Genomic DNA, 24,779 nt, shown 5'->3' with positions numbered 1-24,779 from the left:
AGATTAATTTACGCCTCCCTTTCATATTCTATAATACGTCATCGTCAGCTCTTATAATTATATTACTTAATCAATCATAGGTACAAATTACAAAATAATATATAAAATCCTACCTTGATAATCGTCGGAAATTCCATTTGACTGAGTCGAGAATTTCTCAAGCTCAAATCTTCGCGTGTAAAATATTGTATTTCAATGACACACTGATTTATACGATGATTCATAAAATACCGACGAACACAGAAAATATCAATTGCGAAGTGATGACACCGAAAATTTTAACCTCTCGTATAGCAGATAATCTTAAAAATGATCTGGAAATTTAATAACACGTTGTATGCACGTACTCGTAAAAGTAGATCAAGTATTTGTAATAACATATGCCTTTTAAATTGTATTCTGCCTATAATTATAACATAATTTACAAGTTGCAGTCATAAGGTGATTCCAGAAGAGATGTTTTTTGAAAGGTAATATCTAAACCAAATTCAATCGCCCATAAAAAACGGTAATATTCTATGAGACAATAATGTAACTTTTTTATTTCTGATATTTTTTATATTTTTTAAATTATACTTTTCCTAACGTATTTGCGAAAGTTTTCTGATTAAAATGACATCAAATACATGTGTATATATATAAAAATTGCAAATGTAACCTCGATCAGAAATTGACGCTATTCAATCAGAAATAATACATTTTAAATTGATTTGGATATGAATTAATTATTAAACATCTTCGATCTACTCATTTCTACGAATGTCATACATACCTCTAAATTCTTCGAATTCCATTTCAAATTATCTTATGTGGCTTATTCGCGGATGTGTATAGTGTACATATTTCGACATACATCTTCTTGGTGATATTAAACCAAATCTTCCTATGTAGACCAAATCATAACGAATCTTGGGGTGTTGAACCAAATATAGAAATCATCGAAGGACCGTTTTTGGCCATAAAGGATCTTCGAAAACGATGATTTCGTAACCCAACCAGCGAGACGCGTACGTGGAAAATTTTCTTAGTGACAAGTGGAGAACCGCGAACGTAACGAAATTAGCAGCAAGAGATTGGCAGCGTAAATAAGTTATGCGATGCTAAATCGGATTATTCACCCTATCCTGTCCGAAAATGTTTCTTTATTGTAACAATTTGAAAGGTTCGTATCCCCGATTCTGAATTATTTTTCGGGGAACTCAGCATGCCATAATTTTGTACAATAATAACAAAAAATTTGGAAATCAATGTAACGATGAAATCAATTCTGAACGATGATATCACGATGTAGCACCGCGATAGCGAAGGAAGTTTAACGCTTTAAATGTTGCCAATTTCATCATCCTGCAACTTCCACGTGCGAGAAAAGAAAACTGTCTTCCAATCGTTGAATCACAGTTAAATTTATCTTTGTCGCTTCTCCAATGAAAACTTCAAGACGGCAGAAGGTTTGTTTCCACGCGGCGAACTTGGGAAAAGAATCTTCTATCGATATCGCTTTTAAGAAAACTTTACGAAATTCAAATAACCATACAAAAAAAGCCTGTGAAATGTTTCTGCTGCCATAACGCGTTCAAGTAGGCCATAAATTTACGATAAGCAAAAAGAATTTGTAGATTTTCGGATAGAAGACTATGGAAGCTAGAGAGAAGAAGACGAAATCGTTACTTTCCATCGTTGAGTGTTAAATAAAGATAAAGTTGTATTATAATAGTAAATTCTTTTCTGTACATTCGATAATATACTTGTATGATTTATTGAAAATGCCATGATTTTAACGCGTCTATAACAGGAACACGAAGGCAAGTTTAGAACAAAATATACTTTACCATCGACCATGCGCCTCACGACTTCCTCGGGATTAGCTCCTGCGTATTTTAAATTGATGTACATCAACAATATCGCTTCCCAAGGATATTGGAAGAGTTCTACGAGCTTGGTACTATGTTCCAGCAGGATTTCCACGCTTTCACCTGCGACACAATCCAAACATCATACATTGTTAAAACGAATTCAATTTTTTATTCTATAAGTTTGAACATTGAAAAGATTAAGAAATATTGTATTATGTAAAAATATTGTATTGTACAAAATTATGTCATATACCTGTAATATATTACGAACATATTATATACGACCATATTCATAATAATAAACATTGTATCGCTACTTGGCAGTAATAGGTGATGGCACGAGTTAAAAATTTCAAGCTGCAAAGGTGAGGCTCTTTAAAATTTACAAAGAAATTTAACGACGTTAGAAGGCTGACTTCACGCGAGATATGTCACTGCGTATTTGCGAAAGCAATACGATTTTCCACTTATAGCGTCACAAAACAACTGAAAATGAGCCAGTATCGTAAAAATAAGGCCAAGGTAATAGCGGCGTAAGTGCATCATAATTTTGTCCTCTGATGCAAAACTAATGATATTATAAATAGATCTATCATTCAATAAAAGCAAATTTGAAATTCTTTTAGCTATAACCACCAGCAATACCAAGCAACGCAACGATATCTTAGTACATTATTGTAAATACATTTTATTTAATCCATTCGTCAATCGATAAGAGTCAACAAAGAATTAGCTTAATGTGCATTCCTGTAGGTGCGAGAAGAAATTTAAAAAAAAGAAAGAAAAATAGTGACACATAATAAAGATATGAAATACGAAGGTTAAGAATACGTAATCCTTATTTTGGAAGGATTCCAAACGCAAACTGTAGCATAAACATTCTTGCACAATCTGCGACACGCGTGATTAATTTTTAATGCACACGTATAAATTCATTTTGCTATTTATACGAATTTCGGATTAGCAATAAACGTATCGATGTAAACGCATCGTTGCACGTTTGACAACGCTCGCAATTTATTTATTATCGGATTAATAACTTGGTAGATTTTTCAGAAAAGAACACACATATTCTTTATGCAAGATCTTACGACCTTCTACGTTTTTCGGAGCAAATATCAACAAGTTAATAAGATAATACTGAAATAAGTCCACAGATAATTCTGCTTGGAATGTAGACAAACCGGTACGGTACGAATGTAAAGTGTCTATGATGTTTTTCATATTTTGAAACATTTCAATAAAATGCACGTGTATGCGTGATACATATAATTTAATTATTAGCTATGCTTGATCAGATTCGATAGAATCTGCGAACTGACATGATTTTATTTTCATGATATACATATTTCTCCATCACTGATCGAGTCATTATTCACAGTACATATAATATACAACATGCACACGAATGCATATCTATGTCATCTCACGTGGTCTTCGGTTCACGCCGGCCGGAAGCCGCCGAAAAGCGTGAGCCGGGCGTGCGCGTACGTAACTGGCAAGAAGACGCGTGTCGAAGTAAGTAAATATCGATTTTAAACAACGAACAACGGCCTCGTTTCTCCCGTTGATGTTACAGTGTATAACAGCGTTGCGCGCAAGGGGTGGGAAAATAGCGATTCGGTAGAGGGGCGGTTAGTTCCTGCAAGAGAAATGGAACCGTGGTGTATAACGTTGGCGAACATGTACAAGGACAATAATTCTCCAGCCGTTATGACATGATATATTAGATATTAAGGCAGCCAATAGTAGCGCGTCCGCACGCCACAGCTCCGCCTATATAAGAGGCCTTCTGGATCGTTTTTAAAAGGCGGAAATGGTTCTCCCCTCCTGCCGCTATAGCTCTGCGCTGTACACTCTCTTTTGCCTCGTTCCGTTGCTGTCTCCCCTTCTACTACACTGTCTGTCGCTTTTTCCAAGCAAACCCGAGTCTCCCTCTCCCGTATTGCCATCCCCCGGCGTTCTATCGGATAGACACCACGACGCGGACCACAGGTGCCGCGCCACCCGGACGCCAGGCGTTGGTTCCCTCCTTTTCTGTGCACAGGTGAACCCGGCCAACCAGGTGCTGCAGCTTCGTACCCGCGGCGTATGCGTGCTCACTCTCTTTGGAAGAGGTATGCTGCCTTCGTTAGAGAGCGAGACACGAGTGGAGAACGCGAACGTAAACGCGGGCGAGCGAGAGAGAATGAAATTCTGCAAGAGAAGAGACACCGAGAGTAAGAGGGGAAAAAGAGTGAGAAACAAGTAGAGGGGTTGCCCTCTGACCGGAGAGGAACTCCGACTATGGTCGTTAGTTTTCACGTCGGTGCTTCTTGTTTTCTGGCGAGTCGACGATTCTTGTCCCTCTTCGAGAAATCATCGGGGAAACTCCCCCTCCCCTTTCTAGCCATTTGCTCGAACGAGTTCATCGAAAATAGTTAAAAAGCACAATTACCGTTTGACGAGTCGAGTTTGGCAATGAACGTCAGAAACTCTGTATTTACATTTTGTAAATGCAAAAGGCTTTCCCTGTCGCAATGTAATATTGCAAAATAATGGTGTGGCATCGAGACGTACACGACGACGTGTACATGAAACAGCTAAAGAGAATATCAGATTTAATACTTGATTGTTTGCTATCACAAGACGGTTTATATTTAAATTACTTACGATCGAAACACGTATAAGCGAGGCGTATGCAAATAAGGCGAAAGCATTCCATCGATTGATCCATGATATGTAAATCGATAATATAAGAGGAAGTAAAAGCCGTCTGAGAAAGCACGCTGTTCAATAATACCTAATATAGTAGGGCAAATAATGCATATTTCGTGGTTTAAAGTATAGCGATAATCAACGATAGTCTTCGATACTGAAATCCAGCGAGATTAATTATATTTTGACGTGCAAACAAGTGAAGATAAATATGTAACTGTGTGTCAGTATGTCTGGTTAACTTCGGTAAACCGAACCGTTCTTTTTGAGAAATTACTATAATCGTGTACTGAATTCGATGTTACTATCATTCATACTGATTCCAATTTACTACGCGAATTAACTGTCTTTTGTTCGTCACCACTTTTCCTGGATCGTTAAAACTGTAAGTGTTCAAAGGACACGACAATTACTGGCTGAAAGTGCAGGTTTGTTTAATCTCCATTGGTAATAAGATCTGCAAAATTGATCGACTCCAAATTCGATGTGCGTCCGCAGTGAATGTCACTCTTTACTCTTCTTTTTTATTATTTCCTTAGTCCATGGAGGATTAACGACTGAAAGATGAAAATTATAGAAAACATAAAAAAATCGATAGATCAATTTTGAAATGTTATCACCTCTTAATTCTTCTTACGAATTTTATCATTATATTCTCATCTTAAATTAATAAAATTACATATAACAACATAATTATCGTTTATTAAGAAAGAAATTTAAGTTTATGGCAAAGAAATCTACGATTATAAAATTCTCCAAAATCCAACATGAATTGGAGCATTGAACATGCGTAGGAAATCTATCGGTGTAGGTACTACTATTTTAACAATTATTATTTTTATTCATATTTTCACACATCACACGTTATCACAATTTTAATCCATAAACAAACTAGATCGTTGACAAGTAAAATTCTTCGAAAGGATTTTTACTTTTATCAAAAGATTTCAAACACTTGCTTCTTCCAGTTTTCCTAAAGTGTTCTTAAAAGAAAATTAAATTTTCACATGCGTATAAACGATCTAACTCGCGAACGGAGTACGAGAAAACGTGTGTATGTGTATCTACGGATAGTTAACCCTCTCAACGGATAAAATATTCGCACATGGCATTTACTGTATTTACTAAAGTAGTATCGTAACTTTAAACCGTCATCAATCATAAAATATCAGAAACGACTGACAACGCATAATTTTGCTTCATATTCGTGCACCAATGAGTCGCACAAAAAAAAAAAGAAACACATGCCAGCATACGAATACACACAGTGCTCGTATAACAGTGGTGAAAGGCTCCAAGTTACTTAATCCGCTCAATCATCGTAAACAATTATTCCTGATCGAATGATAAATAAATAGTTTCGTGGGCAAGAACCGACGAGTGGAACTGTAACAAGTCTTTGTCGATAAAATCGGTACCAAGAACTCAAAGAGTAAACACACTCCAACGCGTGGGGACAGAAGAAGTTTATAAGATTGCATCCTGTCAATCGCCATACTGTTTAATTTTGCTCCGATTACTTCACGACGTCGCGTTCCCACGACCCTTAGAAAAAAACTTGTATATTCAATTCTTCAAGTAAGCTAATCTTATTCCTTCCTGTTTAAATTTTTCACATTCTCATCAAATCTCCATATACGTATCCGGAAAACCTCTGATTGAAGCAGAACTATTTACATTTTCGACGCTGATCCATCATCCTCACCCTTTTCCATACCCAGTGCAAGGCAATTTTCCCACATATAAATTTGAAATATAGGATTCAAAAATAAGATACGGAACTTTAAAAAAAGTCAGACTATCCTCGAAACTGTGAGCGACTTTCGTATCATTTCTCAGTAAAAATTTGTAAGATAACAATTGACTAAATTCAACATATACATATTATAACTTGAATGTACGTATCTACGTATATACATGCAATTAATTTATATAGAGATCCTTAAACCAAGAGGAATGATTCTGACTTTCAAAACAGATAATTTAATGACTAACGTTTATAACGGCTCGTAAGATCGCGCTACTTTACATCTGAACAAGAAGCAAAGTACAAGTAAAATATGAAACCTAAATAAAAAAAATTATAACATTTGCTGCGATTTTGATACGCTGACTTTGATACCAAACAAAACATTCGATAGTTGTCTTTCCTGACGTATTTAGTATTTACTGTAATAAAATTATTTTACAATTCCGTTTAAAAATACTACGAGGCTACAAGATAAATTAATTCAGTAATTTTTTTACTTTAACGACTTCTGTCAATTTTACATAAATGAATATAAATAACAGATTATAAGTATACTCCTTCTTTTGACCTTGTATATGTATAATAAGGAAACTTAGAAGCTGACAGCATCTCATAAACGTGATAGTGATATCTACTTTATGGTATCGCTGGGAAAGATTGTAATACCACGGAAATATAATAGTCTACAAGTTTATTCAAGAATTTAGTGTTTTGGTTTATATCCAAAGTGTCTGCAATAAAAGAACATCGGGCAAATGCATTGTTATCAGAAGGAAATAAACGGCAGTTTAATGAGAAATATTTATCAATATTGCGTGCTATCATTAGAATTGTCCTAAAATTGGTATATATTATTACAATAATTAAAAGCAAACTGATTGCTTTGTCATTTCGCTCGCAGTTTCTTTCGCTTCGCTGTTCTTTATCTCAGTCAACTTTAACGAAAACCAATTTGTCATCGTCTATTACGCAAAACGATTATGAAACAAGCCATTAGACCTTTTTTATCGTAAAAAAATAAAAAGACATGTGCATTCTAACTACTCAGTATCACAAACATACACCAATAAATAACGTTGATGCGACAAATATAAAAAATGCCATTACGTTCTTGAGCATCAAAGTGAAAGAAACGGATGAACTATTATCGTTCAAGTATAATCGTCAAAGGAGAATGTCGTGCAGTACCGACTGCTCGAAGCGTTTTTGTTGCATCTTGAGTAAGATGTCGGTAAAAATTGAAATTTAAAAAATGAGTTCGCGGTACAAATGAAACTTCAAATAAAAGAAGGGAGACTAATTTTATGAAATTCAATGATAAGAATTGACAATTTGCAAGAGTAAAGGTGTTGTAATTTGTAGGAAGGGAAAAGTCGTCATCCAACACTGATTAATTATTTAATTACTAGATTTTTCGGTCTAAATTTGATTAATAATGTTAATGTTAATTTTCGAGAAGTAACTTCAAAGCCCCGTTCTTAAAAGTGCATTTGCTTTTTTCTGCTTTGGAACTTCAGTTTCTCCGCGGGGAAAAGGTAGTAAAAAAATTAAATAAATATCCTGTAATTTAATTGTAATTGCCAACAGATTAAACCTAAAAAAAAAATATTTGGTCTATACTGGTCGACGACTGATCTGCTCAGTACTGGACGACAAACATGTAGAAAGGTTTCATAATATACAAAGGAAGTTGCAAGTCTGGAGCTGATAATTACATTAAACAGCCTAGATATAGTATACATAATAGACAAAAATCATTTACTTACCTGAGAAACAAATAATCAACTCTAGAAATAGCTTTCAACACTTAGAATATCAACGTATACGTTCAACGTATCAGGACAACGCGAACAACGGAATAAACTATATGCCTCTGAAATATAGTACACAGAATTGTTATATTCGTTTGTTTACTCAAATAAAAATACTAATATCTGGCGAAAAAGTCGAGAAATATAACGATATCGGTACTCTATACTAGTAGATACTGCACGACTCTCCCTCAATTAACTGCTTCACAGGATACAACGAAACATGAATTATAATATCGTAATATGAAGTATAATATCGTATATCCATGCTGGAGTATACACGGCGTAAAAGAAACATGCGGGTATAATTCGCAAAGTCTGAGAGGAATAAAGAAAAGAAAGAGGTAGTGATCGTAACGATATCCGATAACAAAAACTTTGATACGAGTCCGCGAATTATGTGACGCTGCTGAAGCCAATCACCAGTAGTATTATGCCGACTGATAATACTGTTTTATATACGCAGCATACTTCGACAGAAACTCTCGTATATTTATAAAGAGAAAGGTATAAATAATAAATGAGACTTAAAAAAATGTTTGGTCTTCGGGATGTATACATCTATGTTTACAATCAGAAAAACTGTTGAATAGAACAATAAGATCACTTTAATCTGTATCTAAGTGTTATAAATATTTCATTATCTTTCTGGTTATTTCCTGCTCGATTTATAACAAATGTACCATTGAAATTTCTTTCTTTTCAAAAATTGGTAATTATCGATATCTCATCCATTTTACCGATTTCGATGATTTTTAAATACGTTGTAGAAATCGACATTTTGAACATAATTATAGATGTAACATGTGTATACGCTGCTCGACCTTAGTTTCCAAGATATTCGCAAAAAATTGTCGGTACCACTATAGCGAATTCTAGCAATAATTTGCGTCCGTGACAGCATACTCTTCGGTTTGGTTGCCGACGGCTGGATAAAACGACACCTAACCCAAACATATATAAGCTATAAACAAAAGATAAGAATTAGGTTTGGGTTAGACGTTATTTAATCAGGTCGCTGTGCCGTAAGAGCCCTTTTCCACTTGTAACTAGTAGCGCGACTTGTCAAGAGTCGCGCGCGACGCCGAACAAAGGTCAGTTTTATTCTTTTAATGGAACTACACATTTTTTAACATATTAATGAACTTGTCGTGGTTTTCTTTGTAAAAAATTAGTAACTTATACATGTGGAAAACCTGTTAGTATGGAACAAAAAAAGTTTTGGGAAAACTGAGAAACATAGATAAAATAACTAAAAACGTTTTATAATACGTGTACTATCATGGTAGAAAATTTCTCATCGTCGTAATATTAATTATTTATATTCAAGATATTATAAAGTCGAATATTATATATAATGATAATAATAGTATAGTATATATTATTACTATATACTATTATGTAGTACTATAAGGTAATAGTATCATGTTTTGAAATGTCTTCGGAGAGAATCCCTCAATACTACAATAAAAGAAATCAAGCTTTTTTTATTTTTGATTTGTGATCAATGAAAATTTTACCAACGTATTTCTTACATTTTTTTCATTAAAATAAGACTAAACACGATATAATTTGAAACATATTTGCTTGCTTAATAAATGATAATTAAATACATATAAATAAGCAAATATAATTCAAATTATATCGTGTTTGATCTCGTTTTAATCAGACAGATCACGCAAATAAGTCAGTAGAAGATTAATTTTAAAAAACTCAAAAATAAAAATGTTCCGCTTTTGAATTAGTACCTAGATACATTGTCTGGCCGATATCCGACATTGAATCGTGTTACATTACTCGATCGCGGCAGACCGTCGGGTTCTGCAGTGTGTCAAAAGAAATCTCTCCCCGTAGTGGGGGTGCAATTATGCGGAGGATCTTTTTGTGCAATTATCGAATGTTTCCTGTACTTTATAGTCGCACGCGACTGATCTGTCGCGGTGAGTCGCGCATTGACTTTGCAGTTGCGCGCGATCCTTAGTAGCGGTACCACTAATGGAAAATGTGCCATATTCGACGATGGATTTTGTAGTCGCGCGCGATTATTCACAAGTCTCGGAAACTAAAGATGGTTTATATATATATATATAGGGAAAAATTGTTCAGAATCACGTCGTCGACAATATATTAAAAAATCATCGAAATTTGTCTATTTGAATTTTTTTCGAAAATATGAATACAAATAAATTCATTCTAATATGTATAAATTTTTATCCTAATTCCTTATTATTGCATCATTTATTTGCAACTTATTGCGAAGCATCCACAAAATGTTAAAACAAGAAACAAGTTTGTTTATACCACCACTAACTCGCAAAATATATTTTCTCTTACATCGTAACCTATTGAAACAATCTTTACGGGATCGGATTAACTCCTATTATGTACAGATAATACTTGTACCATAAAATGGAAAAAATAATTAGCATTAAAACTTTTTTATTACCAAATTAAAAAAAAGAATTAAAATCTATTTAGACACGTTTGACGATGAATCCAATAACAACGAGTTAGAGATGACACAAACGTGTATACATAAAATCTCGATGTTCAGTAAACTAACTTCGATAATCCGGAATCCTTATACAATTTTCTTCAGAATAATTTCCTTCTCTATTTGCAATTTAAATTTAATATATTAACTCCGCAATAACTAGTGAAGTGACACTAACGTCATATAAGTGTTAACTAAAGATATATTCTTCGATTATTTGTTATTCTTATTCTTCCATATTTTAAATATCCGAAATTATTGGATTTTTCTACAAACGTAATAAAATCTACATTTTGTTAATTTTTGCCGTGAAAGTTGCTTGAAATTAAACGGCCATCATAGAGTTAAGAAAATTTTTATATTATACTCTATAGTATATATTCATTTATTATTCCAACTATCGTAATGGAAGAATAACGTTAATTGTGAATGATACTGTTAAAAATCGCAGAATAGGTACGAAAATAATGTTGCTATTACCCTCTTAGAAGAATAACAACCATATCGAGATTAATAATACATATATTCGTACGATCATCGTAAGAACCGAAGAATAAAGAAGAAGAATAAAGCTTTCGTGATCAATGTCAAAGGTCAAACACCATCAGCGACAATGATAACCGATTAACACAGAATTTTCTCTCGGGACAATTCTGACCACACGAATACGATTATATCATTTTATAGATGTGCGTTTGATTGCATGAAATTGGTCGTTAACTCGATATCCTCTCTGGTATCCGAAGAACAAAGGCTATAACCGTGACATTGTTAGAAATCCCACACAAATTGTATAGCAAGCTCACTTAACCTGTGACACGAATAAAAATGTTTGTAGGACGCATTTTCAAATGTCATTGTGTAAATCACGTTGGACGAGTTTGCTCGATATCCCAAAACACAAAGCCAAAATCACTCGAATACACCAAGTGCTTGGGGACGCACAAAAAATTGCCGAAAAAAATTATCTGACGAAAAGAAATTGTTTCTAAACTGGCACAAGTGCCTATGCGCAAAGAAAACTACGAGCTAGAATTTTGCCAGGGATCGCACACAAGCGCGTAAACGCGAGATTTCACGAATTTCCAGCTTGATGATCCCTGCGAGGATCTCGTGTTACATAGAGGAACGCGAAACCCCCGTCTACATTTCGACCACTGGTCGTGTGTTCGATGGACATACATCGCGGCACACATAGCTCTCACGAGGGATGGTTTTAGAAACGGGCTTTGTAGCAATGATACCGTTGTATCGCCACGTAATTGAAACCCTGGCCTATACACCGATGAGGGGCCGTTTCAATGACAAAAGACACGTCGTATCGCACCGAGTATCATTCACTGGGCCGATGTTCTCTTGCCAGCCGAAACAAAAGCTTTCAGACTTTCAGCACTCTTGCGGCACGCCTTTTGATCATGTTACAAAAAAATCTTTTTTATTATTTCATTTAGCATAGACGAACTTATGAAAATAATCTTTCTCGCTATCGCTTCCCAACGATGATTAAGTTTCTCTGGGTAAAATAGGAAAACGGTCGTTGAATTGAAAGTTTAGACTGAGAAATCGCGGGACATGAAGTTTTAGCGGTGCCTATAGAGTAAAAGGAATTGATTAATTGATATTTATGAAAATTGTTCGAAGAAGAGTATAAGGAATAAAAGAATTTTGTAAAATCTTCATTTTGTCAGAAATGTGTCTGTTAGAACTAAACAATGAATACTGAATAAAAATAAAACGATTACAGTTGAGTTACGTAGGTTCATAACAAATATATTTTCTTCCTTATTTGGAATCAATGTTAATACATACTTGTAACGCGCTTAAAAATTATTGATGAAACGGAATCAAACCGCTCAAACGAAATACTTATTGCTAACTGTGAACAAAAGTTCACATCCTCTTGAGCCTACATCCTGTAGAGCCTACACATCCTCTTCATTCGTGATAGAAGTTTTCTATCCAGAAACTTCTTTAATATCTACTTTAACGTATCCATCGACATTTTAAAGACAAGAGGATCGTAGCAAAGGAAAGTTACAGACGTATCGCCTACGCACCCCCTGGCTATACTGGAAGCTTTGTACTTGACGTTTTACGTGTATTTCAATAAAAACGGTATAACCGAAACCCTTTGCAACAATTCTTCTTCGCCTATAAAAATAGTCAACGTGAAATCGCAATAAGTTCCAGTGGAAAGAGCCGAATGAAGGAACGGTCGTGAACGCGGCAGCTTTTACGAGACACGACATTTCGGAAGCAGTAAAATTCTATCCTGTCAAGCGTTCGCATAAAATCCTTGCTCGCTTTTGGCCATTGCTTGCAAACAGACGAACGTATTCCTCGTTCGTTTTAAAAAATTACTTGGGATACGCATGTGCGATGTTTGTACGATAGTTAAAGCAGATCTTAGATAATAGATTGAAAAATGTATGTACCTGGTAAATTCTTCTGAATAAGCTAGCGAAGTAATTTTCGTTATCCTAATATCCCCTGTATTTTTTTATTATCGTTGCTTTTTATCGTAATTTACTATTAGTTCTCTTTTTATTTGTTATTAACTTGCAAGACAATTTTCACTTTGTAATAACGACTTTGTTATATGATTTCGCAGTGCACCTGCGATAAAATATGTGATGACATTACACGTCATTCTCATTAGCTTATTTTATATATTCGATTCGTTCACTTGCCAAATAGTTATGTACTTGGTTCTCGAAGATTGATTCTGATCACTAATTTCTTCTTAATTAATAAAAAAGTTAGCAATAAGTAAGCGTACACCTCCGTGGCTGGACGAACAGTTTCGTGAAATGAAAACGATGACGTCACGCGACGCCCGACATGCCGCGTCGCGACGAACTAGCGATCTTACACGCAGACATACTAGCGTTCCGCGGACACACCACGTACAATGCAAGTCGAGAGAGCGAAAGACCATAAACACCCCTGTGAAGGCTGGTCGAGATGCCGTGAAGATCGTTGCCCTCCGGGTGCACAGTAGAAGTAAGTAGAAGGCCGTAAAGATTTTAGGACTCTTTGGACATGAGATGTTGGCTGACGCGGCGGCAGCGCTATGCAACAACGAAAATCAACCGGCTCAGCTTGCCCGCGTTCCTTTCACTGCAATTCTCTACCCTTCTGCGAGATTTTTCTTCCGATTTTATCGGAGAATTAGAGAAAGCACGCGAGGATCTTTGTGATCCGATTTTATTTTGTCCATATATTTGATGTAACTACAGTAGATTTTCGGTAACCGGAACACTCGTTGACAAAACGCTCGAATTTTACCGGGATATCGATCACTATAGAGGATTGGAGAAGAATCGAATCATTTTGTCGCATATATTTGAAAAAAGATGTAGTACACTAGAAATCGAGGTCACTTTTATAAACCGACAAGTATAAGTAAAACAAATTATAACCGAGATGGAAATTATAGTAAAGGTAAAATTTATCTGAGAGCAAGTGAAAGGCTTTTATATATATATATATATATATATATATATACATATCTTGTATGCTTGAAGCCTTGAAAGTATCCTGAAAGTAGTTCGCTTTAAAAATCATCATATATCTACCTTTTACACTTTTACCTACTTCCTGGCTTGATCTAATCTTATCATAAAAGCAAGGACAGTAAAAACGTTCGAAATTATGATACGATAAATTAAAATGAGCTTTCAAAATTGATACTCTATAAGGCAGAAGGCATACACCTTTTGAACGGAGCTTCAAAATTTTATAGCCTCTGTAGGTTTAACTTGCGATATCTTAATTCGCTTTAACACGTAAGTAGGTGTACAAATAAGGAATAAAAGCAGTTAAAGGACAACATGATAAAAGGAAGACATTCATAGAAAAGAAAGAGTGATAGCGCGGAAATACGAGTCGTAAGTTACTTGCTTGATGTGCAAGTGTGGATCGCCAACACTGATGGGAGCTATAATATTTTATGGCATTCTTGTGATAGTAGTAAGCTGCCCACTGAGCAGAGCAGATACAGCGAGGGTGAAAGTGACAGATCATTTAACCCTGTCGCCTCGTAAAAGAGATCCGACTCGAGTCACTAGACTGTGACCAACTTTACAATCCACCCTTCCTTCAGGCGGGTTGACCAAAACCTTGCAAACTACAACCACGCTATTTTTAAGACTGATTTAGATCCAGAGTCGATAGTTTAAGATACACGCGAATCAATTCTTTCGTTCCTTACTAACTTATTTAACAGCCACAAATATTTGTAATTTATCCATTGCACAAACATTTTAACATTTAGAAACGTATAAGAATTATTGATAAGTGAAATGAAACTGTATTTATGTAGTTACTTTCTAAAAATAACACGAAAGTAATATTCTACTTCACAGTTCGAAATATGACCTAAGGATTAACTTAGTTGTAGAATAATTAGCAGTGATAAAGGACGTATATATATATACACACATAAGCTCATAACAGCAATAATAAGCACAAATACTGGGCATTGCATATTCGTTTGAATATCGTAAAACTTTCGTTTGAAACGCTACTTCGACATTTCAAACAACTGTCTAATAACGTAAAAAGCTCACGTAAGTAACTTTTCTTTGAGCTATGTATTAAACTCAAAGCAAGAAACTTCAAGAGTACCATTGCAACAGATACTGTCACGAACGGTGTTATTGCATATTGAGGATAGATCTATGTATAGCATGAAAAGGCCACACGCATCGATATTTCACACGTTATTCGTACATATAGTTTTTAAATATCAAGTTTAAAATTATTTACAAGGAGCATTGTTCGATTGACGATGAAATTGCATAGATTTTTGGTTCATCAATGGTTACTGATAACTTACAACATTTCTAATTTATCATGGTTATTATTTTTTTAATTATTTAATTTTCCAAAGCAGGAGTACTACCTTCTTAATTATTTTTCTCGTAAAATATTATTTTTCGTCTCTGTTACTGGCAATTAATTTTAGGAGATGGATCTACTTTTGTGAAAAGTGATCAATGAGCAATAGTTCGCAACTTGCGCGAGTTTATCTGTTACATAATTTGAAATATTTACAAATAGCTTCTCTTTATCAAATAGTATGTTCAATTAGAATGTGTCGACATATAATCGCCATACAAGATAAGGTTTTATTTACGTAGTTTTCTTCTGATTCGCTAACAAAAAATATACAATAAACAAAAATGAAGCTAACTTCTAATCTAATCCACCAACAGCATTTCTAGAAATATTTTTATATGCCTTGTAGTACTTTTTCGGTTCGTATTAAGAAATCTATACGACTCCATTATTAATTAAATAGTATTTCGTATTAAATGTACCCAACTTAGAAAAACTTGATTTACCAAATATCCGCGAAAAATCGAACAACTTTGAATGTCGATGAACCGTTTGTGCTATACTACTACAAAATGTATAAGCGGTAAACAAAAGCATCAGTTCGTATCCTACAACCATTTCTGCGGTTACAGTGATCGATTGTGTTTCTAAGCACATGTTCCATTAAATATAACTCCCTCGTTAACTCAATCGTACGTGATAGAATATCTCTCTATTCTGAAGAAAGTATAATTATAAGGTTCCAACAGATAAAAATTGCATAGTTTTACTAGGATTAAGTGTTTCTTTCGAATACTTTGTTTCACTGTTAATGATAAAGGAAAAGATATAAAAAGTTACGAATTTTGTTAGTTCATTTAAAGCATGATGATCGTATAGTCATATATAACTAACTAAAATTAATTGTTTACCTCATTCACACTGTAACTATAAAGTAGCGTAGCAGCGTATGTTTCACATCTGAAGTGTCATAATACGTAGCGTAGTTACTAATATTTTTAGAAAGTTGAAACTAAGTATTTTATAAAAACATTATTTTTAGATTATTTTAGAAATATCAAGGAAAAATTCAAGCAACCTTGGCGATAAAAAAATATATAATTATGTATTATCTAAGTCATGCATTTTAAATTCTCCGTTATTTTGTTACAGTGCCAAAGGATTAATTTAATTGGCACGACAGTTTCATCTGAAGAAACAGAGAAAGACAAAGTTATACATATTCGTTACAATGTCAGTCTAGGAATATCCTATTATACTATATTTAGCTGCAGTTGTTAAGTAATTGAAATTTTAAAGTCACCTTCGATATACAGCAAGTAGGAAGCTCTGCATGATACTAATTTGCCTTTAACAAGAGAGTGAAAAACTATATTTAAGTCTATTAATAGTCAATCCGTTTACTATGAATGTCAAATTTTTCACATTATGTTCTTAAGATCAAGATAAATCAAAAGAGAGTTTAGGAAAAAAATATTGCTATGAACGGCAAAAAAATTAATTAATTAAAATTATATTTTGCTATATAACATTAAGGAGACATTAACAATTCGTTGAGTTCGCCTATTCAAAATAGATTTTAATAATGCACGAGACTCAGAACATTAATGTTCCTTATCTTGTCTATTATATCGTATATTTTTGCTAACATATACGTACATACTAAAAAAAAGTCATAAGCTGTTTCATGCATCATCAGTCTTGTACTTTTCATAGTATGCATATAATTACATCAAACAACCTACACTTTTTACGCGTAAAAATCCAAGAACAGTTAAGTATTGATGATTTCCAAGTACGTTTAGTAACATCGATCGATTCTTCTGACTGAACACGCGATACCGAAGACGACGAAGCTTGTCACGCCAGGAAACGAACGCTTGACGTATGAGAAATGTTACTTTGTCTCTTTGTGCAATTTAGCTTACATTTTTTCCACCGTTGAATTCGTAGTTAGGGAAAATAACTGAAATTAATCCACTGCAGATTAGTGCCTTTATGGGGATTCGAATTGTCATAATAAAAAACAAAATCAATGAGAAATATAAAAATAATTATATCGTACAGAGCAAATTTAATCTTCGTTATTTACGTTCCTAGATTTAATTGTTTCAGCAATCGGTTTATATTTCATATCAGTTCTAATCAAATTACAAGCTAAGGGATTAGCAAGCATTAGTAATTTATTTATATTTCAAATAGTATTGCAGTTTTAGCTTCAGCCTACAGGTATGTATTTATTTAATCGCTTTTGCAAATACTTGGCAGCATTTATGTATTTACATAAGAATTTAACTATATATATATATTCTTATCAGTATTTTCATATTAACTGAAGTTTCAGTGGAAAAAACACGGTATTATTAAATTTAGCTTAACAATGAATAAAATTTTATATTTTTATATATAACTAATGTAAAATACTTGTATGATTCATTGTATATTATTACAGTTTTTAATTACTTCCTAATGTTGTTAAATTGGCTAAGATATAATAAACAAAATATATACTATGAACAACATTTGCTTTATACATAGAACAAAACATAGAATCGTTTTTTTTTTAAAGTTAAAGAATACACCTTCGAAGGAATAGAAATCGACGTCAACACAATTTGACGAGTATAACTTGATGAACATTAATCGCCTGTATATAATAAGTACTTATGGATTTATCGCAGTTGTATCTAGAATGGAGTATTTACGTAAACGATCTGATATTAAAAAACGTATGCCTCGGTACAATGGACGAAACACATGCAATCGATATTTTAATGCAAAGTTTTCTGGTAACTACGGTAGCATCACGTGACATACATTGTGTAGCCGAGCAACAGAAAGCTTTAAATGTAACCGCAGTTACTTTACTTCGACCTGCTTCGCGTTCTTATTTACATTTAAATACTTGCAGTTACCTATTTATACACTTTGCACTCAGCTTGCCAGCAGTTGCATGTATTGTATACCTGTCAATCATCGGTTAGAAACGAGTCAGGCAAGCGGAAAATTTCGCTCAAAAGAAAAAAGTCGGAAAGAGTATGCGAAATGAATTCTAAGATACTCTGATATTATTATTATTATTACTATTAAATAATGTCCTTGTTTTACTGAAAGGAAAAATGAGGGGAAAGATCAAGTAAATATCTGATGATGCTCGCACGCGATAACGCGTATATATTGAAAATAATATTTTTATTATTACGATCTTCTTCGATACACGTGGGTACATATATTAAACACATATATTAAAGTTTGTATGAAAAAATGTTTAAGTACAACTTACAAATGACATTCAAAGGATATTTTATTATTTTAAAAATACCAATTTTATCTACTCTATCTTTGTTTTTAAAAATACTTTCTTCTATAAAAAAAAAAAAACTCTTGCCACGAATAAGATTGTTCATTTACGTTGCTATTAGTTTATCAAACGAGTAATCTAATCTAGGTTATCTCTCTTTCACATTTACAACTATAAAACCGTCTAACGAGACGAAGGAGTAGACATAAACAAATCGTAATTGCTGCGGCTATTGATTGCCGATCAGAGACAATCGAATGTCTCCAGTCTCGCTTCGTTGGGCAGATTGTAGTGCTGATTAGAGATTCAATTTATGTTAGGCACGTGCTGTTACAGAAATTTCAAATGTGAATTGTAATTTGACTTTATTTTCACCAATACGAAATGGAATGGATTGGTATGTACAGATTTCGAATGGAGTGAAAATGAAGGAACGTTTCTTCTGAAAAATGTGCAGAAGCGCAAAAATATAACAGAAAACAAGCGGTGACCATTTATTATTATCAAATAACACATATGTATTAGAAAATAGACGCTTGAAAACGAGAAATCTCAATTTATATTTCAATCGAATCTCTTTGACCTAAACGCAACATTGTACTTTAGCGAGTGATTAATTAATTGACCGATAAATGTATTTGTTTCCAATAAAACTACTGTCAAATTTTTAAATATATTATGTCTTCTTTACGAAACTACTTGAAGAGACATGTGTCTATTATTGGTAATTAATAAAAAAAAGAACTTTCTTTCACAAGCTAAGTGATTCCGCCCTGAAAGTATTAACAAGGAATGAACAATCATCCTCGCGTAAATACGATAAATCCTTCGCTCATAATTGTCAAAACGTATAAATAATGAACATATTAACTTTCAATCCGCGATAGTGGGAAGATCGTTTAGGAGGATCGGAGGGTGACGTAACGATGCGTCGCGTCGGCCGAGGGAAAGAGAAAGGGAGGCATAATAAAACCTGGTAGAGTCTACGGTTATAAACTGAATCCCTGGGATAGTCCAGGTTAGAAGCCGGACGTTTTCCTGGAACGCGGACTAAAATCCGTAGGGAACGGGGAAAAGTGTTTGCAGACAATCGAAGTCTAAACATTAAAAGAGATCATCTCGGCATAAAAGAACTTTCTATCGAATTTACGCGTCACAGAGATGCAATATATGCGGCAACGAATAATTCCTTCGGCATTTGGGGTAATTCGTGAAAGTGGCACCGACGTTAACGAGAAAACTTGGCCCAACAGAGAAACAACTGGGGAGATAGATGCTTATGTTTGAATTTTTAATTCCTACTCATAACTTTACACTACATTTATATTGCCGGGAGTAAGAAAATCATCGGCTTTATCGGATATGCGTTCGAGTTAAACTACTTACGTTAGAGAAAATAGAAAGCGCGTTGGAATATTTAATGTTGGTCTATATATGCTGGAGAATAAGTAAGAAGCAGTCCAAAAATAGTAAAAGTATCGATGTGTAAAACGAAACGGGAAGCTAAAAGTGGACCTATTAACGCTTAATTGTCTGATATTTTCATAAAATGCAAGCTGTAGTGATTAAATCAGGTAATTGAACGAATATGACATTAAGAATATAAAAAATACAAGTATAAAATATTGAAAAAATTAAACTTCAGTACATATCAGTTTTGTAGAACTGTAGAAATGATCTTTCATAGCTTATTTGTAACAACGTTGATCTTCTTTCTTAAATTCATTCAAATATAAATATAATTCTCTCTACTAGAGAATCTAATAGAGAATATTTCACAAGAATAAATCTATTTCGTTAAAATGCTATGACATACAATGCAAATTATTAACAAAACCATACTAATGTGAACGTGTCACATTTATTTAATTATGTAACGCATCAAAATATTGTCAAAATATTATAAATTGGAGCTGCTGAACTGTTTCAATGACTTGTGGTTGACAGTGACTAAAATTACTTTCCCAAGTAGTTGCCAGTTTTATAGAGTTACTTTCTAATTTCTAATCAGTTACGTTTGTGAAACTGCCTTTTCCCCAGTTACGATGTTTAGCTAGGATAACATGTAGTAGGTATCAAATCGAGAACGTTGCTGCAAAAGCTAAATAATGCAATAATAATAAAAACTGAATAATTGTTACTGTAAAACAATGTTCATCAAATGTACAAGTTCTAAACCGAAGGTGACAATTTTAAACGCGCTGAATCCGCATGCATTTGATATATTGAAATGCATGCATAATATTGAAATCGTGAAAGTTTCTACATACCTTTTCACAAAATAGGTATTCATACTGTTCTGTAATTTATACATTAATTCGACAAGCGCAATACATTTAAGAAACATATCGCAAAATTAGTAACGTTACAGCATACTTATAGCTTCGTTTATAGTCCGTCAAAATGCAACGAAACCTGACGTAAAAGCGTGCAATGTACCTGTTAGATATCAAACTCGAAATAACATTGTAGAAAATACGGGCTTGATCGATAGCGCGTTGAGTACTAAAATTGAGTATGATTCCTATAAAGTCGTTATCATCTTTGTTAGAGGGTATCATCAAAGTATTAAAGAATCATTCTTTGTTATACTATATGTACAGGGGTGATCTACGTAACTGTTTCATGCTATGACTCCGTTACCGCTGCAATTACAGAAAAATGTCAAAGGGGAAAGATGAATGATTCAAAGAGTACTATATTCGTAGGATCATGCTTTTTTTCTAAAGTGCAATGATGCAATGTGCAAAGTATGCAGTTATTCGTAACAATTAAATTAACTATTTATTATGAAATATGCTTCTAGGAGCTATGTTGTCTAAGCTGTTCGATAACATTAAATAATTCATCTATGAAGACTGCGTAGATCAATTTATTGTACAAAGTAGTAGCGTAACGCAAACAAATTGTATTACAGAAGTGTTAATCGTAAATTGCATTCCCCTTATACAGAGTATCTTCGCGTGAAGGGAGGAACAGTCATTATTCGCTCCGAACTAATCGTGAAATTATTGGTTGTTAATAGTGTTTATACAATGAAGCCATAAACCACCCGTCTTATACGTTCTTTGTTCGTGTAAGTGTATTACAATAACTTGTTCCGTGTTTGAATCATTAAGGAATCTTTCTACTATCATCGATCAAAGTAAGACGCTATATGACTAATTACGCTAATCTCTTTTATGAATATAGGTATCTACATACAATGTCATGTTTTGTTTATTAATGTACATCTTTACTTAAGGGGAGAATTTTCATCTGAACTAATATAAGGTCGCTTAAAATATTTTATCTACGTAAATAATTTATTTTACGTAAGATATTTTACGCCCTGAAATATAAAACCCATTTCTCTACAACAGAGAAAATAAATAAATTATTTTAATCGAACGTAATTATTAATTACGTAACGATATTATGCAAAGAGATATGCAACAGAGTCATTCGTCGATAAATAAATTTGTCCGAAAAACTGACTCATCACACCACTTACAGCAAAAACCAACTTCGATCGTTTCAACGAGTAAATCGAGAGGATCACGGTGCTTAAGATGGATTTCCATGTCCTGACCTATCCTCAGTTGTATCCATGACACCACGCACTAGAACGGTAACCCAAGAAACTCGTAAATGCTACCCCACAGTGCCACACGACCCCTGAAAACACTGCGCCATGCTATTTCGTGTAATAAGAGAGGCTACCCCTTCGGCGTTTAGTTCAACGTACCAAAGGTCTATAAAAGGGTAATAATTGATGAGAGTTTGTAAGTGGTCAATGTGTACGTCATCGATCGCGGTAGCTGAAAAGGAAGAAAGGAGCCGACTCCGGCCCGATACAAAGATTTACGAGTTAGGATTTCGAGAAGGTGATTGTTACCAGCGAAGGTCAGAAGTCATAAAAATTTCAAGAGTTTCGTGACAAAAGTGAAAAATTTTTTTTTTCAGACAAACCACAAAACCGTTCTATTTCGATTATCGTACTCGTATTCTTAGAAAGATAGTAACTCGAGCGTAAACTCGTGTTTCAAGTTTCCCATCGATATTAGAAAGATCGTAAATTGTACATCGTAGTACAAATGAAATTAAGGAGACATTCGAGCATTCTACGGCTCAAAATAAGGGGAAATCAAGAATAACTGAATCGTATTGGAAACTATTGTCGAAGAAATCGAGTTTAAAAAATTGTCAAACATAACGTGAATTTCCAAATCTTTCGAAATTCATAATTCGTAGCTACACAGGATTAGAGAATCGACAAAAGTTATTTTATATTCGCAAATATAGCATAAAAGTTTTGCGTTTTAAATCTTATCTTGGGGAAAATTGAGTTTGAACATGTTTGGTCAAGAATTAAGCCGGTACACATATATTCGACAAACATAACATCATACATGTATGTCTATATTACGTATATATTATGGTCTCCTAATTGCATTATGCTAACGTGCCGCACGATCGGCAGCATCGTACGACGATGGTTGGAACACGCTGGAAGAAACATGTACACGAAGACGGAAGCATTAAAAAAAAGCATTAAATCCGTCCTATTATCAGCAGTGTTATCTTTGTAGAAATCGTGTATGTTATTCGAAGAATTAATGTTTCTTGCTAAGCAATCAACTAGATCTTGCACGATCTAGTTCTGAACATTAATCTCTACTACAATCGATCAAACGCTTGCTGTACGTTAAGAACCATGCTCTGATTTTATTGACAGATTAAACTCAGGCTAGCTGCCTATGAAGATCGTACGTTACTTCTCCCATACTACGCCACTTACTATGCCTTTTTCTCTCTTGTATTTCACAAGTCCCTTTGCACGCACGGAACTACTAATTACTCGATACAGAAATTATCTCGCTTGTAAAATATTATCACGAGCGAATAAATTCTGCTCGCGGCCCGCTTTAAAATATTCCATATATTTCGTGTCGCATGGGTTACCTGGAATTCATGATGTGATGTGATAAAAGCTCTGTTTCGTAAATAGAATCTACTCTGACATGCTTATTCGGTAAAACAAACGTAGAAGTTACTATCTCTACGGCGCATCATGCTAGTATGAAAAAGACTCTTATTATCTATTAAAAGTAGAAATATTCTCAATGAAGTTCACGGGTTTTTACCAAATGCTTTTCAACGTGCTCACTTGACAAATGCGTGTCTTGTAAAGTAGAGAAAGAAAGGGACACTATTTATAAAAGACCCCTTAAAAAGGAGAAGTAACTATGAGAACAGGCAGTTGCAAGTTGTAAGTGTCACGCGTCAGATGGCCGAGACGCACGACTTCACATGGGATTCAAAATGGCGACGGCGCAACGTCCTCTGTACACGTACAGTTGGTGAATTGACGTTACGTTTTCACCAAACATATCCTTCTTCGGCGTAACAACGAACTACGCGTTATTAAAAGTTCATGTTCGATACCTTCAAAGTGCAAGCTCGTAAAGACCGACTTTACAACCCCATATACTCGCTATGATCACCCCTGCGCTAAAGAAACGATTCCCTATGCTCCGTTCGCTTCTACCAAACCTTTCATGATATCGCTGGATCCATGCCACTTTTCCATTACCAACTACGATACAGTGATGCCGTGCCCTTTGTATTAATTTCATCATCGTGGATCCGTGGAAACGTGTCAGTTGGAAATCAATTAACAGATTTATGACTCTTTATGAGAACGACTACCATAAAATTTGGATCGGTCGGGTCCCATGCAAGGACCACGGAATAACGACATAGATCAAAGAAAAATTATTAGTGATTATTAGAGGGGCCGGAATAATCACGAGTCTTTTATTTGTGTAAAGCCGGTTGTAAGAGGGATATAAACGAAATTGCATTGATAACATAGAGAAAAAGTAATAGATTCCCAATTTCGGTGGATGTGTTATACGACGATCACAGCAAAAGAATATAACAGCGATATTTATCATTCCTTATAAGAAAGCAATTTTAATACTCAATGAGATATCGATCAAGCCCGTATTTTGAATTTATTTCTAATAAGGATTCATTTCATTTTATC

General features: G+C 34.2%; 1 protein-coding gene across 5 annotated transcripts in view; it reads right to left on the bottom strand.

Annotated features, from left to right (window-relative positions):
* Positions 1-24,779, bottom strand: part of LOC126871811 (doublesex- and mab-3-related transcription factor 1Y) — a 98,462-nt gene that overhangs the window by 58,567 nt on the left and 15,116 nt on the right. For 3 of the 5 annotated variants that reach the window (XM_050631073.1, XM_050631075.1, XM_050631074.1), the window contains 2 exons: positions 1,830-1,973; positions 114-1,641 (listed from right to left, as the gene is read on the bottom strand). In XM_050631073.1, coding sequence (XP_050487030.1) covers positions 1,574-1,641; positions 1,830-1,973 — 212 coding nt within the window. In that variant the 3' untranslated portion in view covers positions 114-1,573. The remainder of the gene's footprint in view (positions 1-113; positions 1,642-1,829; positions 1,974-24,779) is intronic. The other 2 variants (XM_050631072.1, XM_050631071.1) reach the window with 2 other exon arrangements.

This window comes from Bombus huntii, chromosome 12 (assembly GCF_024542735.1).
Source record: "Bombus huntii isolate Logan2020A chromosome 12, iyBomHunt1.1, whole genome shotgun sequence".
Taxonomy (NCBI): Eukaryota; Metazoa; Arthropoda; class Insecta; order Hymenoptera; family Apidae; genus Bombus; species Bombus huntii.
Note: the sequence above shows the minus strand (reverse complement) of the source record. Positions and strands in the feature narration are given on the sequence as shown.